The sequence below is a fragment of the Vanellus vanellus genome (genome assembly GCF_965231255.1).
Source record: "Vanellus vanellus genome assembly, chromosome: 14".
Classification (NCBI taxonomy): Eukaryota; Metazoa; Chordata; class Aves; order Charadriiformes; family Charadriidae; genus Vanellus; species Vanellus vanellus.
The window spans coordinates 11,135,267-11,154,237 of NC_138919.1; the positions used below are offsets into that span (position 1 = coordinate 11,135,267).

Here is an 18,971-nt window from a genome sequence, read left to right on the forward strand (position 1 = left end):
CTTCCTTGCAGGAATTTAAAACCAGCATTCTGTTAAACAAGATAAAAGGGCTGAAGCTAGTGATTTGTACCTATCTCTTTAAATCCCCAAAGAATTAATTAGAGGGAAGGCTAGGTATACCAAATTCAGTTCTACATCTCATTTTGTCAGTGTAAGAGCACAGTGTACACTCAGAACCTGAAAGTAGTTCTTTCATGCTTTTTGGCTCGTCGTGGAAAGACAGACAGGATGAAATCTTTATTGGACCCATTATAGTGCCTCAGCTGAACTTTGTGAGAAATTCTTTGCGATGTGTGAATAGCCGCCCTCCTGTTCTGCTAGAATTGCTAATGATATAGAGAAATGAGAAAAACCATAGGAGTCAATCAGATCCTTTTGCCAGCACTAGTCCTGTACAGAGCTCTAAACAGGAGGAAATGCAATCTGAGGCTGTATTTTTATTATTGCTAACTGCACCACTACTAGCAGAATCTTTGCAGGGGTCAAATGTTTCCATTTTCCCAGAAGGCTATTCATTACAAACTCTAATCTTTCACTCATAGATGCACACCTCACAAAGGTAAGAATACTCTGTCATATTCTTATGCATAATGTTCACGCTTCCATTTTCATCTACTTAAGTTTGTTCGTTCCTCTTGGAAACAAGAATTAAATGTCTTATCTTCCATGCAAGAAGTGTACAGGTGTTTACATCTTATCACTTGTCTCTAAATCCATGGTTCCTTAACAGAGGAAAAACATTTTTGCTTAAATATCTGCAGTTTTTCCCCAGCGAAATTGCCTTATCAGTGGAGGTCCCCCCCAACATGTTAAAGCCTTCAATTGTTTTTAAATTACTGTTAAAAAAATAAAAAAAGATAATTCGATGGAATATAGACATAGCTTGTCAGACCAGCTGGGCACAACTTGTTGTGTACAATGTGACAGAGTGAGAAATACTCAGGTCGCAATTCTTCCCACAAAAAGACAATATGGATTCCAAGAGAAAGCTGGGAAAGAAATAAAAACTGTGTCACAAGACTCTTACTTCTGTTATATTAAACTTAGGTTTGTTTGCCCTAAGACTCAATACTTGTGTATTGAATAATACTTGTATATTGAAAACACAGCTTTCCTACCGCACATTTTGCTAGCTGCCTGAAGAGTCCCATAACAGGTGAAGCCCTCCTCCAGAAACTAACAGAATGCTTTAATGCGGCTATCCAGTGGGACTGGGATAGTTTGTTATCTGAATTTTGTCTAAGACTTGTAAAGAACTAGATAAGGGATAGTTCTAACGGTGACTCAGGGAGACCAAACAGCATGCAAACCTCAAAGAGCAAAACCGATGGCATCGATTTTCTATGTGTATGTTTTACATAGAAGTGTGTTATTCATACAATACCACAATAATACATATGCTATTAACCACAGACATCTCTCTTGATCAGCTGTAGTTCACCACAGGATCATTAGTCAGAAAGGCACAACCTCCTAATTAAAGCAGCTTTTAGACGGTAAATAGTACTTATTCACACACAGTATCAAACTAACCCAATGCACTGAAATATGCACAGAACCCATGTTCTACTCAACCTTTAATGAACTAGAGGGATGTTATATCTTACCTTCACTTTATTTATGAAATATTTTAATAGAGCTTAAACCATTGTAATCCATAGCTTTAAACAAGATGAGTATTTTGATTTAGAATGGCTGATTTTAATTATCATTGGATTACATGTCTACAAACCGATAAATTTGTTCTTATGTACCATAGGTTGGTACTAAGGTTGCACAGACATCACTTATTCCTTAGGAACAAAGCTTTTGGAAAAAAAGAATAAAAAAACAAACCTTGTTCCCAGGCAGAGAAACAAATCTATTTCATGGCCCATGTTTCTACAGCCATCTTCCAGCTTAAAATCTGAATCCTAACTTAGTAATCGTGAATCAGTAGAGAACATTGCTCTATTTTTAAGTTCTATTGGAGTCTACACACAACATTTAACTACTGAAATCAGCTTTGTTTTCTGCATCGGGAACTCGCAAAGTAAAACTCTCATTACATTATTCATATATAAGTAATGTATAAACCATGAAACAGAACATACGTTCACAAAAACTTAAAAAGGTTAACTGATTACTGAAATGTATATTTCCTTTTCACACTCTTCTTAATTCACATCATAAACATTCCAGAGATATCCTTCAAGAATAAAACAGTTCAACAATTCCAATTTAAAGGGTAATGCTAGATGTTAAGTGTATGAAAACAACTACAGTTCTACTTCTGTTCAACCTTGATGCACTGACGTATTTCTTCCTATGATTACTTGAAGTGCTCTTCTGTAGTAGGCTTATGTAATTCATTCACTCTTAGAGCAGTCTTACGTTACAGATATTAACATACCCAAAATAATCTTCTCTTTTAGCATCTGACATCAGTTGACTACAACAGTTGAAAAACACATCAGATTAAAAACAAATTTATCACTTCTATCCTCACTTGTGAAATTGGGAAGAAGACTATTCATTGCTCAAAATCTATCCCTCTAACTCTGCAAGTAATCTAGTCTTTGTCACAGGCAGATTGAACAGATTGTTTTAATTTGCTACCCTTAGAAAAGCCCTTTTCTAAACAGCTTTAAAATTTTGGCCCTCTTTTCATTCCAAGTTGAACCTTGGAAAGAAGTATCACAGTCAAGGCTGGGTGAAACCAACAATTTCTACTTTAACTCTCTTGAAAGTACGTTCCTGTGAGCAATTATGGGTGTCATCACTCTACCTTTCTCCCTTGTTTTCTATCCACTCACAAACTGCATTAACTTAACCATGTACTCAGATGAGCAGAACAGAGAAACAGAGACAGATAAAAGCCAAAAAAGCACCAGTATGTTGTCACAGATAGCTTAAAATGAAGGTGTCCTGGCACTGTTTATAACCTATTTGTATAAGGATTTTAAGTTGCTCCAAATAAAAGGCTAAATTTTAGGCAGGAGATAAAAAAGGGTGAAAAATATGCTCTTTTGCTGAGTTCTGAAACAGGAATGCTGCCACGCTGTAAGCATGTCCTCAGAAATGCCGGTGTTTTCCTTCATGTTTTTACCCTGACACTACAGACATGCTGCAGCGTCTTCTATCTTTAAGAAAGTTACCTTTGACTTCTCTTACCTTTCCCAACTCTTTGCCCTGTATGCCTTTTATCTTCTATCTTAACTTCAATGAGCTATCTACTCACAATAGTTGACTGCCATTTCTAGCCAGCAGTTCTCAGGGTCAGATCTAAAATAAGGCCTCCACAGTTCGGCTGAAACTTCTCTCACAATGTCTCCAATAATCTCACCTTATAACTGAGTCAAAGAAAACAGAGTCCATTTTGTCTACTCACAGCTATCTTCATTTTCTTAATTTACTGTCTGCTTCACTCAGTTTTTCTCCCCTTGAAACACTGTTCTCATTTGTTTACAGGAATTCAGTTACATTCATATTTTCCTCTCAATCTCTCCTGCAGCTTATCTTCCAACTTCAACATTCTCTTACACCTCTGGTGAGGGATCTCACAGGACTCCAACCTGGGTCCCTGCTCTTATCCTTCTACATCTGGGCAACTTCACTGCAAAACACAAACTTGAAAACTATCACCCCTTTGCTGATAACTCCTAAATCTATCCATTTAATTCAAACTGTAAGCACAACGCGCTAAAACAGAGGTATGAATCTCACTATTGGTCTTCTTTCTGGCAAGTCCTCTGTACTTCCATTACGCCAGGCAATATAATCACGCTGTTTGTCACTTAGGCTCCTAACCAGGGAGTAATCTTCAGCAACTGTAGGGGACAACATTTCCAATTCAATTGCAGCAAAAAGGTTTCCATCTCACATCTCTTATTTGCTTCTAACAAGTCAATTGTGCCTAGCTAATACCCTTTGAAAACACTGCTTCCTTTTTTCTCCTTTAGAATCAGTATCTATCACGCAATAATGAAAGGTCAATTTTTGTCCCCAAGCAATCCATGACATGAGCATCCATTATCCTCGTTTGTTGATTTTCAAAGAACTGCCAGTGCTGCCCCAGGATTGTCAGCAGTGCTTTACAAACACCTGAAAAGGTAATTAATTGTTCTCTTTAAAATCACCCCTCAGAGACACTTTTTGCTGCTTATATTGCTTAGGCATGGTACTCAATATTGTCACGCTGCCAAGTGCATTTCTGTTGTTTACCTTCCCTTATCTCTGTCATTTAGTTTGTAAAGCAGCTGGGAAAAATCAACCTATTTCTCCTGTGACTACAGCCTATAACACAAAAGATACCTGATCCATGACAAGAGCTGCTATACACGAGAGCAACCAAAATAATTAATCTTCAATTTTTAAAACAGATGGCCAGCATAACTACATATTTCCTGGCTGTTTTCCTGCAATTTTTTCTTTCTGTCAGAAGTCCTTCCTTGCTTCCATCACTGCAGATGAAGGTAGCTCCTCTGACCACAATATACCCATGTCCTCTACATATGCCTGCCTGCCATACCATACCATTTGCTCATTCTCACCTCCACAAAGCTTCTACCCCTCCCCAGGTTCATTGAAGACCCTCTGTAACCTTTATCTAGAAGAGACACATGTCCATGGCAATACAAACACTAACAGGCCAGCCAGACAACTAACAGTGAACTCCTTCCTTTGCTTCTTCTCACTGGAAGCATCACGAAACTGCCGTTCTCCTCTACTACCCATCAATCTTCACAAAACTTACATAAAGCCACCTCTATACAGTACAGTTTGCACCGACTGATCACTTTCAAAGTTGTCAGGAGAAAAAGGAAACACAGCTGAAAAAAAAACCCCAAACCCAATACTAGCATAAATGTGCAGAAAACCAGTTTCTTATATTATGCTTTAAAGATAGTCACAATGCAAAATCATAGTTCTAACTCTATGATAGCCTAAAGAATACATGCTTATATAAAAGTTTATGTGCCAAAAATTAACAAATGACAGAAATCTGTTTTCAAATAAACTACACCAGGATTCTATCAATCATTTTTGCTAAGCAGAAATTAGCATCTTTCCTTAATGTCATTGATAATACTATAAACACCTAGGACTGAAAGAAATCACTTACTCATCTCCATCTGGGCAGATTCCTGTAGTCTCATCATATTTTGTACAATAAACATCTGGACTGTAGTTAAAAGTCCCATCACGCCTTCGTATAGGTCTACGACGACGCTGATTTAGGAAATGCCAATGAAAACAGGTAAATGGTCTGTGCTGGGTACACTTGTGCTGCAAAAATAGGGGGCACTGCTCTGTCCTAAATTCCTTTAGATACCTAAAAAAATTAAACTGTGTTACAAGTTTATCTTATTGGAGGCACATTTTTACAGTATTAACAGGGCACTTGACAATTCGGTGCACATAGCCCGTGAAAAATTGTACAAATGTACCTGCATACAGTTTTAGCTCCTATGCACAATTTATTGTTTAGCTGTTGAATACAAGTGACTTCATTTTTTATGACAGATGCATTACTAATAAAATACGGTGGAATACCTGGCAAATTATACTGTTTTGTAGCTAAACTAAAATCAAATAAATACATTAATTTAAAAAGCACAGTATTTAGAATATTGTCCTAAGAAACCACCAAACAGAGATTATAAATCCAACAAGTTACTTGAATGAGCATTCATATTGCTTGCTACCATACAAAATAGTCCTACAAAGGCTATTTTAGCTCAATACCACATGTAATTTAAACATTAGTCCTTAATCACAATATTCCCAAAACGTGGACACACTATATAGAAAGCCAGAGGGTTAAAAGAGGTTTATGAAGGTTATCAGGGGCTACGAGAGGAGTTCAGCCAACTTATTTTAGTGACTGTTACGTTTGCATTGAGACAGTCTGGGGTCTTTAAAGGTTACTTTGGTGTTTGTAAGACAGTCCTTCATTCGCATGCAGGGCACAGGAGCTAGTTAGGAAGTCTGATGCTTCTTTCCACAGGAGATCAAGATCATGCCAGACTGGGCACTACTCTGGCATTTGTCAAAGGATGTAAGACAGCACTTCTTCCTGTCTCAGTTCATGTATCTATTAGCCAATTTAGCAAGTTCATTATGTTGCTAAAGTTAACGAGTATTTTCAGAGGAAAGGGTATATGGGGGCTTGGCATAAGAACCTTAGAGTTCACAGAGCTCTCTAAAAGGGTGCAGGATGTGTAACAGGCTACAGGGAAACTGAAGGTACAGGGAAAGGAAAAGATTAGAAAGAGGAATAAAGGGCATCTTTTCATTCTCAGTTGCTTAAATGAGCACATGGGGGATGTAATGACACAGAGTTATGAAGCATGTCTTTCAGTTTAGAGAAGGATCTCTAAACTATCCAGGACTGTGGGAAGAAGGAAAAAAAAATAAAATAGAATTTCTGGATGTTAAGGGCTGTAGGACGGGCTGTAGCAGCATCTAGGAAAGCAGCTACATTCTCGTGGTCTTTCTGAGTGCTGGAAACATGACATTATAGAAGTGATGATACGGGGGACAGGAGTGAAGGAACACCACGATTAAGTAATAAATTATTCTGCATTTGCGGGGAGCACAGGGTCCTACACGAGCCGGGCTGTCAGCAGTGCTCGAGGGCTGCAGGGACTTTATAGACCGTATCAGAAGAAAACGGACGGGCGCGCAGAGAGCAGGGCGAGCACCCGGGACCCGTCTTTCACTACGGGAAGGTCTGCAAAAATTGTCACGGAAACGTCCCACGGACTCGAGCTGCGGCAACGCTCCGGAGGAGCGGAGGGAAGAAGGGCCGCTGCCCTAGCTGGGAGACGGCGGCCTCGGAGCGCCAGAGGCGGCTCGGTACGCCGGGCCGCGCCGGCGGGTCACGGTGCGGACCAGAGAGCCACGACGGCGGGAGCGGAGAACGGCGGCGGGCGCTCCGCAGCCAGCCGAGCCCGGGCCGCCTCAGAACGCGGCTTCCTCCCTGCGGCCGCAAAGGCAGCGCGGCGGCGGCCGGCTGGGGCCGGGGCCAGGGCCGGGGCCGGGGCTGGGCCGTCTCCTCACAGACCTGCCGCCGGTGCGGGAGGCCGCGCAGAGCAGGCCTGGCTCACGAGCGAGCCCTCCGCCTCGGGTCCTCAGGGCCCTCCCGGCGCGGCGCGCGGTCCCGGGGAGCGGGGGCGCCTCCAGGACGCGGTACCTACGTATAATGCGTCGGCTGCTCGGTCTGCGGGGACCCGCCGCCCCGCGACACCGCTTTGGAAACCGACGGCATCTTCTCCGCCGGCTCAGGCAGAGCGCAGGCGCGGCCCGCTCCCGCCGGCCACGCCCCCTGCGACGCGAGCCCCGCCCCGCCCGCGCGCACCCAGGCGGCAATGCGCGACGGGGCGGTCCCCCCTCCGCAGTGCGCAGGCGCGTGTTGGCCTCACCGTAGGGTCCGGTGACTGTGTGTTGGAGGACGGTCTAGGACACGGTGCCCCCAACGCCGGCACAGCCCGCGTCCAGCCGCGGCCTGGAGAAGTCTTGGGTCGAGGGCGCAGAGCTGCGTCAGCGGCGACGTGTCAGCTGGTGGGCACGCATGCCGCGCCTCTAACAACCCACGCGCTGTGGGGAAACGGTCCGCGTGTTTCCCAACACCTTGAAAGCGAGACACTGAGGGCAGTTTTATAGTAGAGTCTTTATTAAACGCCTGCCGCGTCACCGGGGGACGAGGCGCTGGCGGAGGGGCGGCTGTTGTGTCCTTACGGAAAGCGTCCGGCAGCTGTGGCCTTCTGGGGAGGCGGCCGGCCGGTCACAGGAACGGCATCGCACCTTAGGCCGACGTCAGTAAAACCCACGGTCACTGCTGTGTTCGCCAGCAGGCCCCTGTGTGTGTTACCTCACAGGCCACGCGCCGCTGCCACAAAAGCTGAACCCCTGAGACAAACCGACCCTCGTGGCAGCACCACAGCGGCCACCCTGGGTCATCTGGGGTCGCCCGGTTCAACCACGGGGACCCCACAGCGCAATCCAACGCCGCGGGGTGCGCGTTGCTCAGAGATGCATTGGCAGCATCGGGAAGACACGATGCTATGTCAGTTTGCTCTGCAGCCCTGGCCTGTCTTACTAGCCACTGCCGCATTTGGGGTTTGGGGGGGGGGGTGTGTTTGTTTTAGTTTTAATGGCACAAACCCAGTTTTGCATTTCTACATTTGAAAGCTTAAAAAAAAATGCCTTTAACTTTGAATGGAGCTAAGCTGTATTAGTAGCTTAGATTCTTCCCCTCCAAGAAAAGTTTCCAGTGTGTGCAAGTTTGTATATCTATGCATCTGTAGGAAAACTAGATACTACGTCGTTCAGTGAAATGAGGGCTTTCCTCCCCAATATAATGCAACCCAATCGCTTCAATTCCCTGCAAAAATCTCTCCTTCCAGTAATGATCACCTAAACCAGGCATGCCTAAAAACTTGCAGTCCAGCAAGCAAGCGCCAACAATGCATTAAGGGTTGAAAAAGATAATTTCTGCGTTGTTTAGTAGAATTAGAAATAAAACCCCACAACGCAAAGAATTGTGTATTAAGGAATCATACACTTACAGTTGTCTTCAATATAAGCTGAACATACTCTGTGACTAGAAAAATGTCAAATGAAGGTCACTTTCAGCAGCAATTTTACAGACTTACAGCTTTGATATTTTAATACCCCGTGCATCTCAGAAAAATAATCCATGGGAAAGAGATGGGTTGTATAAAACGTGTCTTCAAATGCAAGTTGGTTTGCAGGACACCCTGTCCATCCCTACCGTGCAACGCGGTGTACTCCTCGCGCAGGCTACCAGTGTGAATTACCAACCCGGGACCGGCACAGAATGCAGCCTCCACACACGAAGGCGTGAAGGCTGCAAGATAAGGCTACCGATGGATAGGCTGGAAAACCGGTTTTTCCCAGTCAAGTGCCAATACAGCTTCTAACCGGGCGAATGCCGCCGCGCTCCCGCCCTCACTTCTCCTGCGGCGCTGCCAGGGGAGCGGCGCTTTTTTGGGCCTCATCGAGCGAGTCCACGACCTGACCGGAGAAAATCGCTTCCAGCCGCTCGTCGATCTCCGTTTTTTCCCGGAAGGCGCACCAGAGCAGCAGCCCGCTGCACAGCAGGCTCAGCGGCAGCACCTTCACCCACGGCTTCTCGTGGTCGCTCCCCATGGACCGGCCGACGCTCCACACCCGCGGGCTGGCCTTGCTGGTGGAGAAGGGGATGGCCCCCCCGTCCTCCGCCCCCTCCTCCGGCTCCCGCCGCCGCGACAGCCACCTCCGGGGCCCGGGCAGGCGCAGGGAGCCCGGCGCCCTGCAAAGACACACGCGTCAGGGGGCGCGGGGCCCGCCGCCCGCCCCGCCAGCGCCCCCGGCCCCGCGCCCGCCGCCTCACCGCCAGCGGCACAGCGCTCCGCTCATCCCGCCGCGCCGCCCGCCGCCGTCCCGCGCCGCCCGGAAGCGGAAGCGAGGTGGCACCGGCGGGGTCCCGCCGGCTGAGGGGCGGCCGGAGGTCGGGACGACGACGGTACCTGCGCGCTGACGAACCGGATCGCAGCTCCGGTGAGACCTCCCCCTGCAGTGCCGCGTCCAGCTCTGGGGCACCCAACACAGGAGGGACACGGACCTGTTGGAGCGGGGCCAGAGGAGGGCCACGGAGATGATCAGAGGGCTGGAGCACCTCTGCCGTGGGGACAGGCTGAGAGTTGGGGGCGTTCAGCCTGGAGAAGAGAAGGGTCCGGGGAGACCTATAGCCCCTTCCAGTCCCTAAAGGGGCTACAGGAAGGATGGGGAGGGACTCTTTATCTGGGAGTGGAGTGATAGGACGAGGGGTAATGGCTTTAAACTGAAAGAGGGGAGATTTAGATTAGATATTAGGAAGAAATTCTTTTGGTGAGACTCTGGAAGAGGTTGCCCAGAGAAGCTGTGGCTGCCCCATCCCTGGAGGTGTTCAAGGCCAGGTTGGACAGGGCTTTGAGCAACCTGGTGTAGTAGAAGGTGTCCCTGCCCATGGCAGAGGGGTTGGAACTAGATGATCTTTAAGGTCTCTTCCAACCCAAACCATTCTATGATTCTATGAAAACAGCATTCTTGGCCTCGACCAGCTCCTACAGTAACATTTTCACAGCTGGATTTGGAAGAGCCCATTTTATTCCATATTACATGCAGAGAATTGCCATCTATTCTCTTGACACAACTATTTTCTTACAACAATTTGGTGTTTTCATAGGACTTTTCAGTCACTCTCTGAACAGCTTTCATTTTACCCACCCACTACTCAAAGATGACGTCAACCCCTGCACGCAGGGGGATGGGGTGGCACATCATGCACTGCTGTAGCAGGAAACATTTCTTTTTCTGCTAAAGTCTGCACAGAAAACATTTTAGCATACAGATGAAATAACATGTTCTTAATATTGTATTTACTACCTTTCGTACAACATCTGACAGCATTGATCTTGAACTATTTTGTATTTACACCACCCGCTACCATGCTTGATCAAAGAAAATAACAAAGCTGGGACTGGAGACACAGAATCTGTAAACCTATGCCCAATACCGGCCTTAGCAAAGAAGTTCTACAAATATTCTCAGGAACTAGCCATCTGTTCTCAGTGATGGCAAGCCCTTGCTCCATTATGTCCCCTTTGCTTTAGGGCAGAAATTCAAAGTGAAGAATACTTGCAGAAGGTAAATCATCTTAGTGTCATGACAGACGTTATGACATTCCGCATGAACTTGCTGTTTACCACCCAGGTTTCTTCACACGGTGTCATTCCAAATTCCTGTATCACCATGCAGGTGCTCATCATCCTTTGACCCATTAAGAACAGTTGTCACTGCCGTTGCCAGTTTGTGACTTTGATGTTCAACACTGGTATTTTCAGCTGTAATATTTAGTTTAAGACATCAGCTAATTCTGCTTTTAAACACCAACACATTTTTGTCACAGAATTCACTAAATAGTTTTGAAATAAGTCATCTAGAGTAAGCTGTGAATTCCGCTTTTGATTATACAGTTCTAATCTGCAATGTTAAATGAACTACCAAACAGGCAGAAATACTGTGCAGGTTACATAGTTAATAGTTTAAACATGCAGATAAAATGTTTTACAAGAATTCTAATATGATGAGTTTTCCCTAGAAAAGAAAGTCACCAATTTAAAAAAACAGAGAAGAAAGTTTCTTAAAACAAAAAGAAGGAAAAATTGTCACTAATTTTAAGCTAATTTAATTAGCTTAAAGGTTAATTGTTTTCTTGAGGTGCCAATTCTGAACATAAAAGGTGTAAACATATATTCAGGGAAATTAAATCCTCCTTAGACAAACAGTTCATGTAATAATGGGCAGAATGGACTGGAAGAAATGGGGGGCAGGGACAAAAAAAAAAAAAAAAAAAAAAAAAAACAGCAAAACCAAACCCCAACTTGTCTGAAATTAATGCAGAGTTCTTCATATCCAGCACCAAACAGTCTTTCCTTCTAAAAACTGCATGTGATATGGTACTTACCTAAGAGAAATCAAAGAGAGGAAAAAAAGGTGACTAAGAAAGGATAAAAACAATTCAAACAGAAACAGAACATTTCAACTGTTCTCGAAGAAGTCAACCCTTGTGGTTGACTAAGCAGGAAGTGGAGTTACTTAAAAGATGCTTATGTGCTACCAATGCTACAACACTGATTTCCTTTTCCTCTGGCACTTTTAAGTACTGGAGGTAAACCTCAATTACAACAGCAGTCAATTTTTTTTCTATAAAGCTAAAATTTCAAGTTGGCAACAGATTTTTTGGGGCAAAATAAGTCCTCTTGCTCAGGAATCAAGACCTAAGTACTTACTAAAAACTTTGTCTACTAAATTTTATCTTCATATACGACAGATTATTCAGTCCTTGCAGTAACTGAAAACATTTGAGTATTCACATTATGAACAGACAATAGCGAAAAAGAATGGTACCATAAAACTCACCAGAATTTCCTTTGTATGCAATACCATGTTGACTTAATAAATCTTTAAGTCTTTTTATTTCTTTTGAAAGTTGCTGGTATTCCTAAGAAAGAAAATACATTTAAAACGGCTCTCCCACTCTCCAAATGCATACATAAAACGGGAGTTCATAAAAAACAATGGGTCTGTGCACAGCTGTTACAGTTTTTGACTTAAAAGATCTTAAACTGCTTATTCCAAGAACAAGGTGCAAATTTTATAAAAAGATATATTTCTATGTTGCCAAAACAGGACCCGGCTTTTTCCAATCCTAAGAGTGAAAATGAGTGCTTTCTGTAACTATTTTGGATCTATCCCCTAACTAGCATTTTAATGCAGCACAAAATTGCATTCATAAGTTTGCTACAGGACTGGCCTTATTTTATTTTACATCATAATGCCTGGAAATTGTCACCTCCTCAACTCTTGCCCTAGAAGATTCATGTTCTCGCTTTCAGCAGTTTCCGTTAACTTACAGAGCCAGGGATTGCTTAGTACTTTTGAGATTCAAACCACATATCTGAAATCTCAAAAAAGCCCCAATTTTTTATTGTTTTGGTTTTTACATAAATCAAGAAAGAGCAAAAGATTAAGATTCTGTGGTTGCCAAACCAGCCAACTTTATGTCAATTAAGCTATGATGAAGCCAGAAAAAGAAGTACAAATTATTAAATACTGTATTGTTATCTATTGAGAAAAAAAAAAAAGGTGGAATATTCCAGCTCCTAACAGTAGGACATCAAAATGGCAATATTTATATAAGTATATTCAGCTTAACCACAGTTTATTTGGTTATATTCAGGAATTACTACCTGGTGTTTTGTCTTTGCTACATTTTCAAATAAAATGACAACAGCAGCTGCTTCTCTGCGTTACAGTGAATTAATTCCCTTCCATGCTCTTTTTCTGATGTGCAGCTTTGCATGCTTTTAGGCTGAGCACACCTACCTCTTACTTCCCCCGTTTCAACTCTGTTGCAGAAGGGCTGTTCACATGCATAAAAGCCACTCAGAAACAGACACAGCATAGAGCATTCAGCCTTTTGCTTGTGTAACAGCCAACATGTTCTGACACAAGTCTGGGTAATTGTCCACAGAGAGAAGTGTCATCATTCCCAAGGCTGATTACACATTTGTTTTCCCTAGGAATTCCTTCCTATTTCCAGACTGAAAGAGTACTTACAAGGTGTCCATAACCCAAGCGCCTACACCGATTTCTAACACACACACACACATGTCTTATTGGGAATTCAGGTGTGGTAGTGTGGTTTTGATTTAAGGGCTAGAATAAAGATATCAAATCACTCTGTATGTAGACTGTTACATATTGAAACCAGAAAAGATAATCCCATGCAGAGATGTCAGCTGAATCCAGAGAGTATTTACATAATGCTGTCACACTGATACTGTCATACAATAAAAAAGTGGCAATTTAATTCAACATTGTAAATATTCCGCTTGATACCTTACTGCACTTCTCCACTGTTTCAAATTCCAGACTTATTTTCTTGTTTTGTTTCTCAACTTCCTTTTCTTCTGTTGCTTTTAGAAGTCCTGCTTCTTCAAAAATCTCTTTCAGTATTTTTTTGTAACCCTAAAAAAAGAAAGTTTCCAAAAGACAATAGATCAATCCACCTGACTCTCATCTCTGCTTGTAATTTGCACAGGCCATTCCAATTCCTCAAGCTTCACTGTTGAAAACGTTACAATTACCAGCTGATATAGCAGTTACAGAGCACAAAAATTACTACTTGCCAACTGCAGAACAAATACATCCATTCCAAAAGGAGAAACCGCAGAAGCCAGGTTTGGCTATTTGACAGTAATTGTTCTTTACCAAATAGAATTGGAAGAGATTAACAAACCTGGTCAGTTATTAGTTCATCATAGAGAAGCTGCTCTGCTTCATCCCACTTCCTTTGTAGTGCTTCAGTCAGAGTTGGATAAACTGAAAAACAGAAGACAAACCATGTAAAAACCAACAGCACTGTCCTGCATTAGTTAAATGCTCCTTGAGTAGCATGCAAGCGTATTTGTTTTAAAAACTCAGTGTTTCTATACAGTACATAGTCCCTCCTGCTTTTAAGAGCTGGGGTTAAACTTAAATTCTGCTTCACACCTTTAAAGTTTCTGGAGAATGCCACCAACCAAAAATGTTTCTCTTATTTTCAGCCAGAAGGCCGCATATTTCTTTGTTGACTGTAATTCTAACCGAGCTCCCTTTTTCTAATGTAAGTAAATAAGCAGATAGTACAGGGCTGATTCCTACAATCAGTCCAAGAAAACAGCAAAAAAACAGTCACTGGGTCTATACTAGCAATGCCAATTTATTTGAGAAACACCTGTGTGTTATAATGACTGGGATTCAAAATACACTTCGTATTCTGTGTTACATTTAATACTCACTTATATCAAGTTACCACCTCAAAGAACCTAAAAATTTACACTGTGAGGTTGACGTAATATGCCAGCTGCTCTACACACAAACGATTTTCTAGATCTTACCTAAGAGAGAGTGGGGATGGCACACGAGAGGAGTCTCAAATGTCAGAGAGTAAACACAAGTACTTGGCTCAGACACATAAGCCAATTTATTGCTCTTCCCACAAACAAGATGAACCTAAACGTTAGTAAAAACAAAGATGAGTGAAACACCTCCCCACAAAACGGGACTGATGATCGATTTGCTGTCTTCCAACGCTAGCAGATGCATTTCTGTACATACCGTCATGTCAAAGCTTCCAGTGCTGTCACCCACAGAAGAATAATCATAGCAAGCACATCTTCAAATTATTTTATCAAAAGTGAAAATTGGTTCCTAACGGGAAATGACCCCCCACCTAGCATTGCTCCGTGGACTCCCAAGTACCATATTTTGAGCAAATTTTATCCTGATTTTAGCTTCCCTCCTCCATCCATTCACTCAGCTCCTACAGGAATCCATCTTCATGTTTTTTATCTCATCTTAAATGATGACTTCTTCGAGGTAGGACTGTTTCAGTCCGTAGAGCGTCATGAGTCATGCTGTGGGCGTTAGCATAGTCTAGGTTATGATACCTTTGTCTGTCGGCTCTTAGTTTCACACGAGTCTCCTTCCCTCATCCACATTCCAACAAATGTGTTGTTGTCAATTTCCCATTCGTGCCAGATTCTGAAAAAACAGGACATCGTTTTAGTTTAAGTTACTGGAAAGAAAAAGGTGAACAGTCAGGAAGAAAAACAGGAATACCCTTACACCGTATTCAGTTTATCTGTATATATTTCATTTTTGTTGTCTTAGTATTTCCATTTCTTACAGCCAAGACCTTATAAACAGGGCAGTTTGTTATCCAGGCTGCTCTATGGGGCACTTTGAGAGCACAGTTTTGGATCAGCTTTCAGTTTGCAAACCATTTGCACTTATAAATCCTTATTTAAATGCAATAAAATACAGCTTATAGATCAATCACAACAGATTCCATGATGCTAAGTACCCTGTGCAACTCAGATTGCTTGCAGGACTTTTAGTGCTGGTGAGAGCACCTACAAAAACTATTCTCTACTGCTGCTAGTCCTAAAGCCAGTGACACTCTCTGCATCTTGAGGTACCCTTGTCCTCTCATATTGGCTCACTAATTATTCTGCACATAGGAAAAAAAGAGACATCTATATACAAAATATTTAGGAAGGCAGTAATTTTAAAGCAGTGCTCTGGTTTATAATTAAATTTATTGTAGGTCTTATGATTTGGATACTCTGGGGTGTTTCAATACTTTGGGATACTTTTGGGGGTCTACACTGAGTCTTTTATTACCTTTTATTAAATATGTTTAACACAACAACTAGGCATAAAGCACTCATTTCATTTTGTAAGGTTATATTCAACTCAAAGTGAAAATAGTTAAGAGACATGAAATCTTTGTTAATATAAGCTGTAGTTATACGCTATTGAATTTCTCACATGAACATGTCACACCTGCAGTTGCCACTGGTTATTAATCAGCCTCCAGCTAAAATCGGAGGTTAGTATTTATCAACAAAAAAATCTGAATTTTTCAAGAGGGGGTATTTTTACACACAACACCTTGGGAACTACAATGACCTACGCTGACCAATAAAAGAATCTTAGATTTTACAACTGCCTGCTCTTTGACAATCTATAAAATGGTCTGCTAATAACATGGGTAAAACTTAAAGGTCTAAAAGCCTCACCCTAAAATCCCACTATAGGCATTCCATCGAAAAGTCTGCTCGTGCTGAGTGACATTATGGAACGGACAAAACTCATACTTGTACCTTAAAAGAAAAAAAAAAAAGAAAAGAAAAAATAAGAAATGTTTCAGACTGAAATAAAAAACTAGTTTGTTCCTAATAAATATACAGAATCAAATATCCAAATCCATTACTCACGTGGACTCCACAAAACTGAAACACTTGCCAGCAAGCCTAAAGAGATGTGCAGGGCCTAAAAACACCACAAAATGGCATCAAGGAAGAATAATGTTTTGGTTAAATTTAAGCAAGTTACTGTGGCAACAAAACTGCAAAGGACTATGTGACAAATTTAGTTTTCTGCTGTACATAAGGAAATTTATATCTTCCATATGGATTACTGCAAGTTCCCACTAGTGCTATACTGGTTTGCATCGTGATCTTTCACATTTTTTATCTTCAATACTCAGTTAAATAGATCAGCCTCTTTCTACGATAGAAATAAGAAACCTGTATACAAACAGCTATTTGGAGGCCAGATCCATAGAAGGAATCATCGGTGCAGACCCTGCCAAAAATCTAACATGGAAATGACAGGAACTCTTGCTTGGCAGCTGTCTGTCCCCAAAGTCATCCAAACTCCTCAAGTTTATACTGGTAAAGCCCATTTGCTCAGAACGTCCCCAGTACTGCATATTTAAGTTTTGCTGAGATTCTCTAACTAGACATTCCTTTCCACAGTTTGCCTTCGCGGTCTGGTTAGCGTTCAACAAGATAAACCTTTTACTGTCAGACAGGTCAGCAGTTACAATTCTGCTGTTGTAGAACTGACCATTCCAGCCTTGCTGTCAGAGGAATCCAAGACAGTTAACTTGCCATTCACAAAAGGGCCAAAAGTTCTGAACAATGGGCTACAGAGGTATTTCAGCATCCCTTGTTTAAGGTAATTTTGCATGGAATGATTAAATATTTGTGAGGAAAGGAGAAGGAAAGAGATTACAAAGCAAATAAAATAAAGCCCCATGCTGGATTCTAATTCCCCACTGCCAGGACTGCCTATGTACTTTTCCCAAAGACCTAAACAAGCAATCCTAGAAACAAAGACCAGACCACCAGAATCACGCCCTCTGCAGCGCCCTAACCACGGGGATATGGGCAGGTTCCCTTTCACGGGTGATTTTCCTGACTGTATGATCTCGCATTCCATTCTACAGATGACCATAGGTTTGGCCAAAGGGTTTGCCCCTCTACTACGTGCAGTCTGCGCCTTAGTGATGAGGATGCTCAACCCACAGAGGAGAAGCAAATCTGAACGTCCCTGTGGAATGCATTAGACTCATGCCTCCATTTCCGTATAGGAACTATTACCCCAACTGTCTTGTAAAAGAAGAGAACAAGCAAGGTTTCCATGCTAGAGCAGTAACTGCGCAAGACCGGGTTCCACGCCCTAGATGCCAGTTCCACAGGCACTCCAAATTTTTGGCTACGCAGAAGTTCCCACATCCAGGAAAGCAGGATTTCTGGCATACTGTCCTTTTAACTTTTTTTCTGCTATTTTTGGCATCTTTCCATCCAGCATTCTAACAATTACTAATCCTAACTATTTCACTTTTCACGTGCAGTACACTCAAAATTCAATACACTTGATATGGATTTACAAAACATGACAGATGACATTAAGCATAATCCCGTTCGATGTCACCATACCAAAGTGCCCTTATTGACCCTGAAGAAGGTTTAGGTCCATGCCTAAGGTTAGCAGAGACAACACTTATTTCCTTTTGCTTAGTCTTTGCATTCAGTGTTTATTTTACCTACTTTCCTCCACATATGGTCTAGAATTTTTTAGATTCCTGTTTATTTTGCTAAAGTGGTGGATTTACATCGCAGCACCCAGACTTTGTGTGTGAAACCGAGCCTCTGGGACTTCTTCCAAGACTACTCTTAGGTCTTTTTTTTTTAAAACAATTTTTGAGTATTAAGCACTCTCAAATGATGGGATGACTTTTATAGGACAGTCTCAAGGATGTCAGGGGTTGTTTCAAGAACAAAAAAAAGGTTTTAGTAAGGATCAGAAGGATCTGCGACTGGCTCAGGAAACACAGAACAAAACATACGGATAACACTGTGACAAAAACAGAACACTGTGACAAAAACAGTCCGATCGGCAGCGGGGCGGGGAACACCAGAGAGGTTCATCTGGGTTTATAACACTTCAGAAGCACAATAAAATACACTTGCCCATGCTTATTTTCCACGACGCTTATAAAATGACAAGTAAAATCAGTCTTTGCACACAGCCCAGGTGGGCTGTTCGGCAGATGACTGTACAGAACAGGTAACGCACACACCTGACACTGCCGACGGGGACACCTTCGGCTGCAGCCTGTTTGTTTGAGGCAAGAACGGGTTATTCAACCTTTCAAAAGAAGGAGAGTTGAACGTTTAAGACAGAGCTGTGCATCCGGTTGCGCTTACACCCCCCTCCCACCGCCCCCCCCCCCGCGTGTCCCCGCACCCTCACGGCCACGCACGGCGGCCCCCGCGGCGGGACACGGCGAAGCGAGCGGCCGCCTACCCGAAGGTGTTCGGCTCCTCCACGATCTTCATCTTCCCCGCCGAGGCGCAGAGACCTGCCGAGCACATACCGGTTGGCCGCGGGCGGGCGGACCGACCGACCGACCGACGAGACCCCCCCCGCCCCCCCGGCCCGTCCGCTCCCGCCGCGCTCACCCAGCGCCGCGCCCAGCGCCGCCACCAGCAGCCGGGCGGCCGCCATCGCCTCTTCCGCGGGAAACGGAAGGGAGCGGGGCG

General features: G+C 43.2%; 3 protein-coding genes across 3 annotated transcripts in view; all 3 read right to left on the reverse strand.

Annotated features, from left to right (window-relative positions):
• UNKL (unk like zinc finger) overlaps positions 1-7,252 on the reverse strand; it is a gene marked incomplete at its 5' end in the record, with an annotated part of 56,601 nt that extends 49,349 nt beyond the window's left edge. Inside the window, 2 exons of the mRNA XM_082490455.1 lie at positions 5,105-5,314; positions 7,182-7,252. Of these exons, the coding sequence (XP_082346581.1) occupies positions 5,105-5,314; positions 7,182-7,252 (281 nt within the window). The remainder of the gene's footprint in view (positions 1-5,104; positions 5,315-7,181) is intronic.
• A 1,261-nt stretch (positions 7,253-8,513) lies between these two features.
• UQCC4 (ubiquinol-cytochrome c reductase complex assembly factor 4) lies at positions 8,514-9,434 on the reverse strand. The gene is made up of 2 exons (XM_082490580.1): positions 9,380-9,434; positions 8,514-9,298 (listed from the first exon to the last, which is right to left on the reverse strand). Exons 1-2 carry the CDS (start codon positions 9,403-9,405, stop codon positions 8,956-8,958), a joined length of 369 nt encoding a protein of 122 aa, XP_082346706.1. The 5' UTR covers positions 9,406-9,434; the 3' UTR covers positions 8,514-8,955.
• A 950-nt stretch (positions 9,435-10,384) lies between these two features.
• GNPTG (N-acetylglucosamine-1-phosphate transferase subunit gamma) lies at positions 10,385-18,954 on the reverse strand. The gene is made up of 11 exons (XM_082490272.1): positions 18,891-18,954; positions 18,736-18,790; positions 18,509-18,576; positions 16,356-16,410; positions 16,158-16,241; positions 15,024-15,117; positions 14,472-14,586; positions 13,832-13,914; positions 13,432-13,560; positions 11,950-12,031; positions 10,385-10,871 (listed from the first exon to the last, which is right to left on the reverse strand). The coding sequence occupies exons 1-11, from the start codon at positions 18,934-18,936 to the stop codon at positions 10,747-10,749; spliced, it is 936 nt and encodes a 311-aa protein (XP_082346398.1). The 5' UTR covers positions 18,937-18,954; the 3' UTR covers positions 10,385-10,746.
• Between the last annotated feature and the right edge of the window lie 17 nt (positions 18,955-18,971).

Coding starts and splice junctions, on each gene's coding strand:
- UQCC4 (XM_082490580.1), bottom strand. CDS start 9,405: ATGAGCGGAGCGCTGTGCCGCTGGCG. Junction 9,299..9,379: donor GGAGCGCTGTGCCGCTGGCG/GTGAGGCGGCGG, acceptor GTGTCTTTGCAG/GGCGCCGGGCTCCCTGCGCC.
- GNPTG (XM_082490272.1), bottom strand. CDS start 18,936: ATGGCGGCCGCCCGGCTGCTGGTGGCGGCGCTGGGCGCGGCGCTGG. Junction 16,242..16,355: donor TTCAGTTTTGTGGAGTCCAC/GTGAGTAATGGA, acceptor TTTTCTTTTAAG/GTACAAGTATGAGTTTTGTC. Junction 15,118..16,157: donor GCCTATAGTGGGATTTTAGG/GTGAGGCTTTTA, acceptor CTGTTTTTTCAG/AATCTGGCACGAATGGGAAA.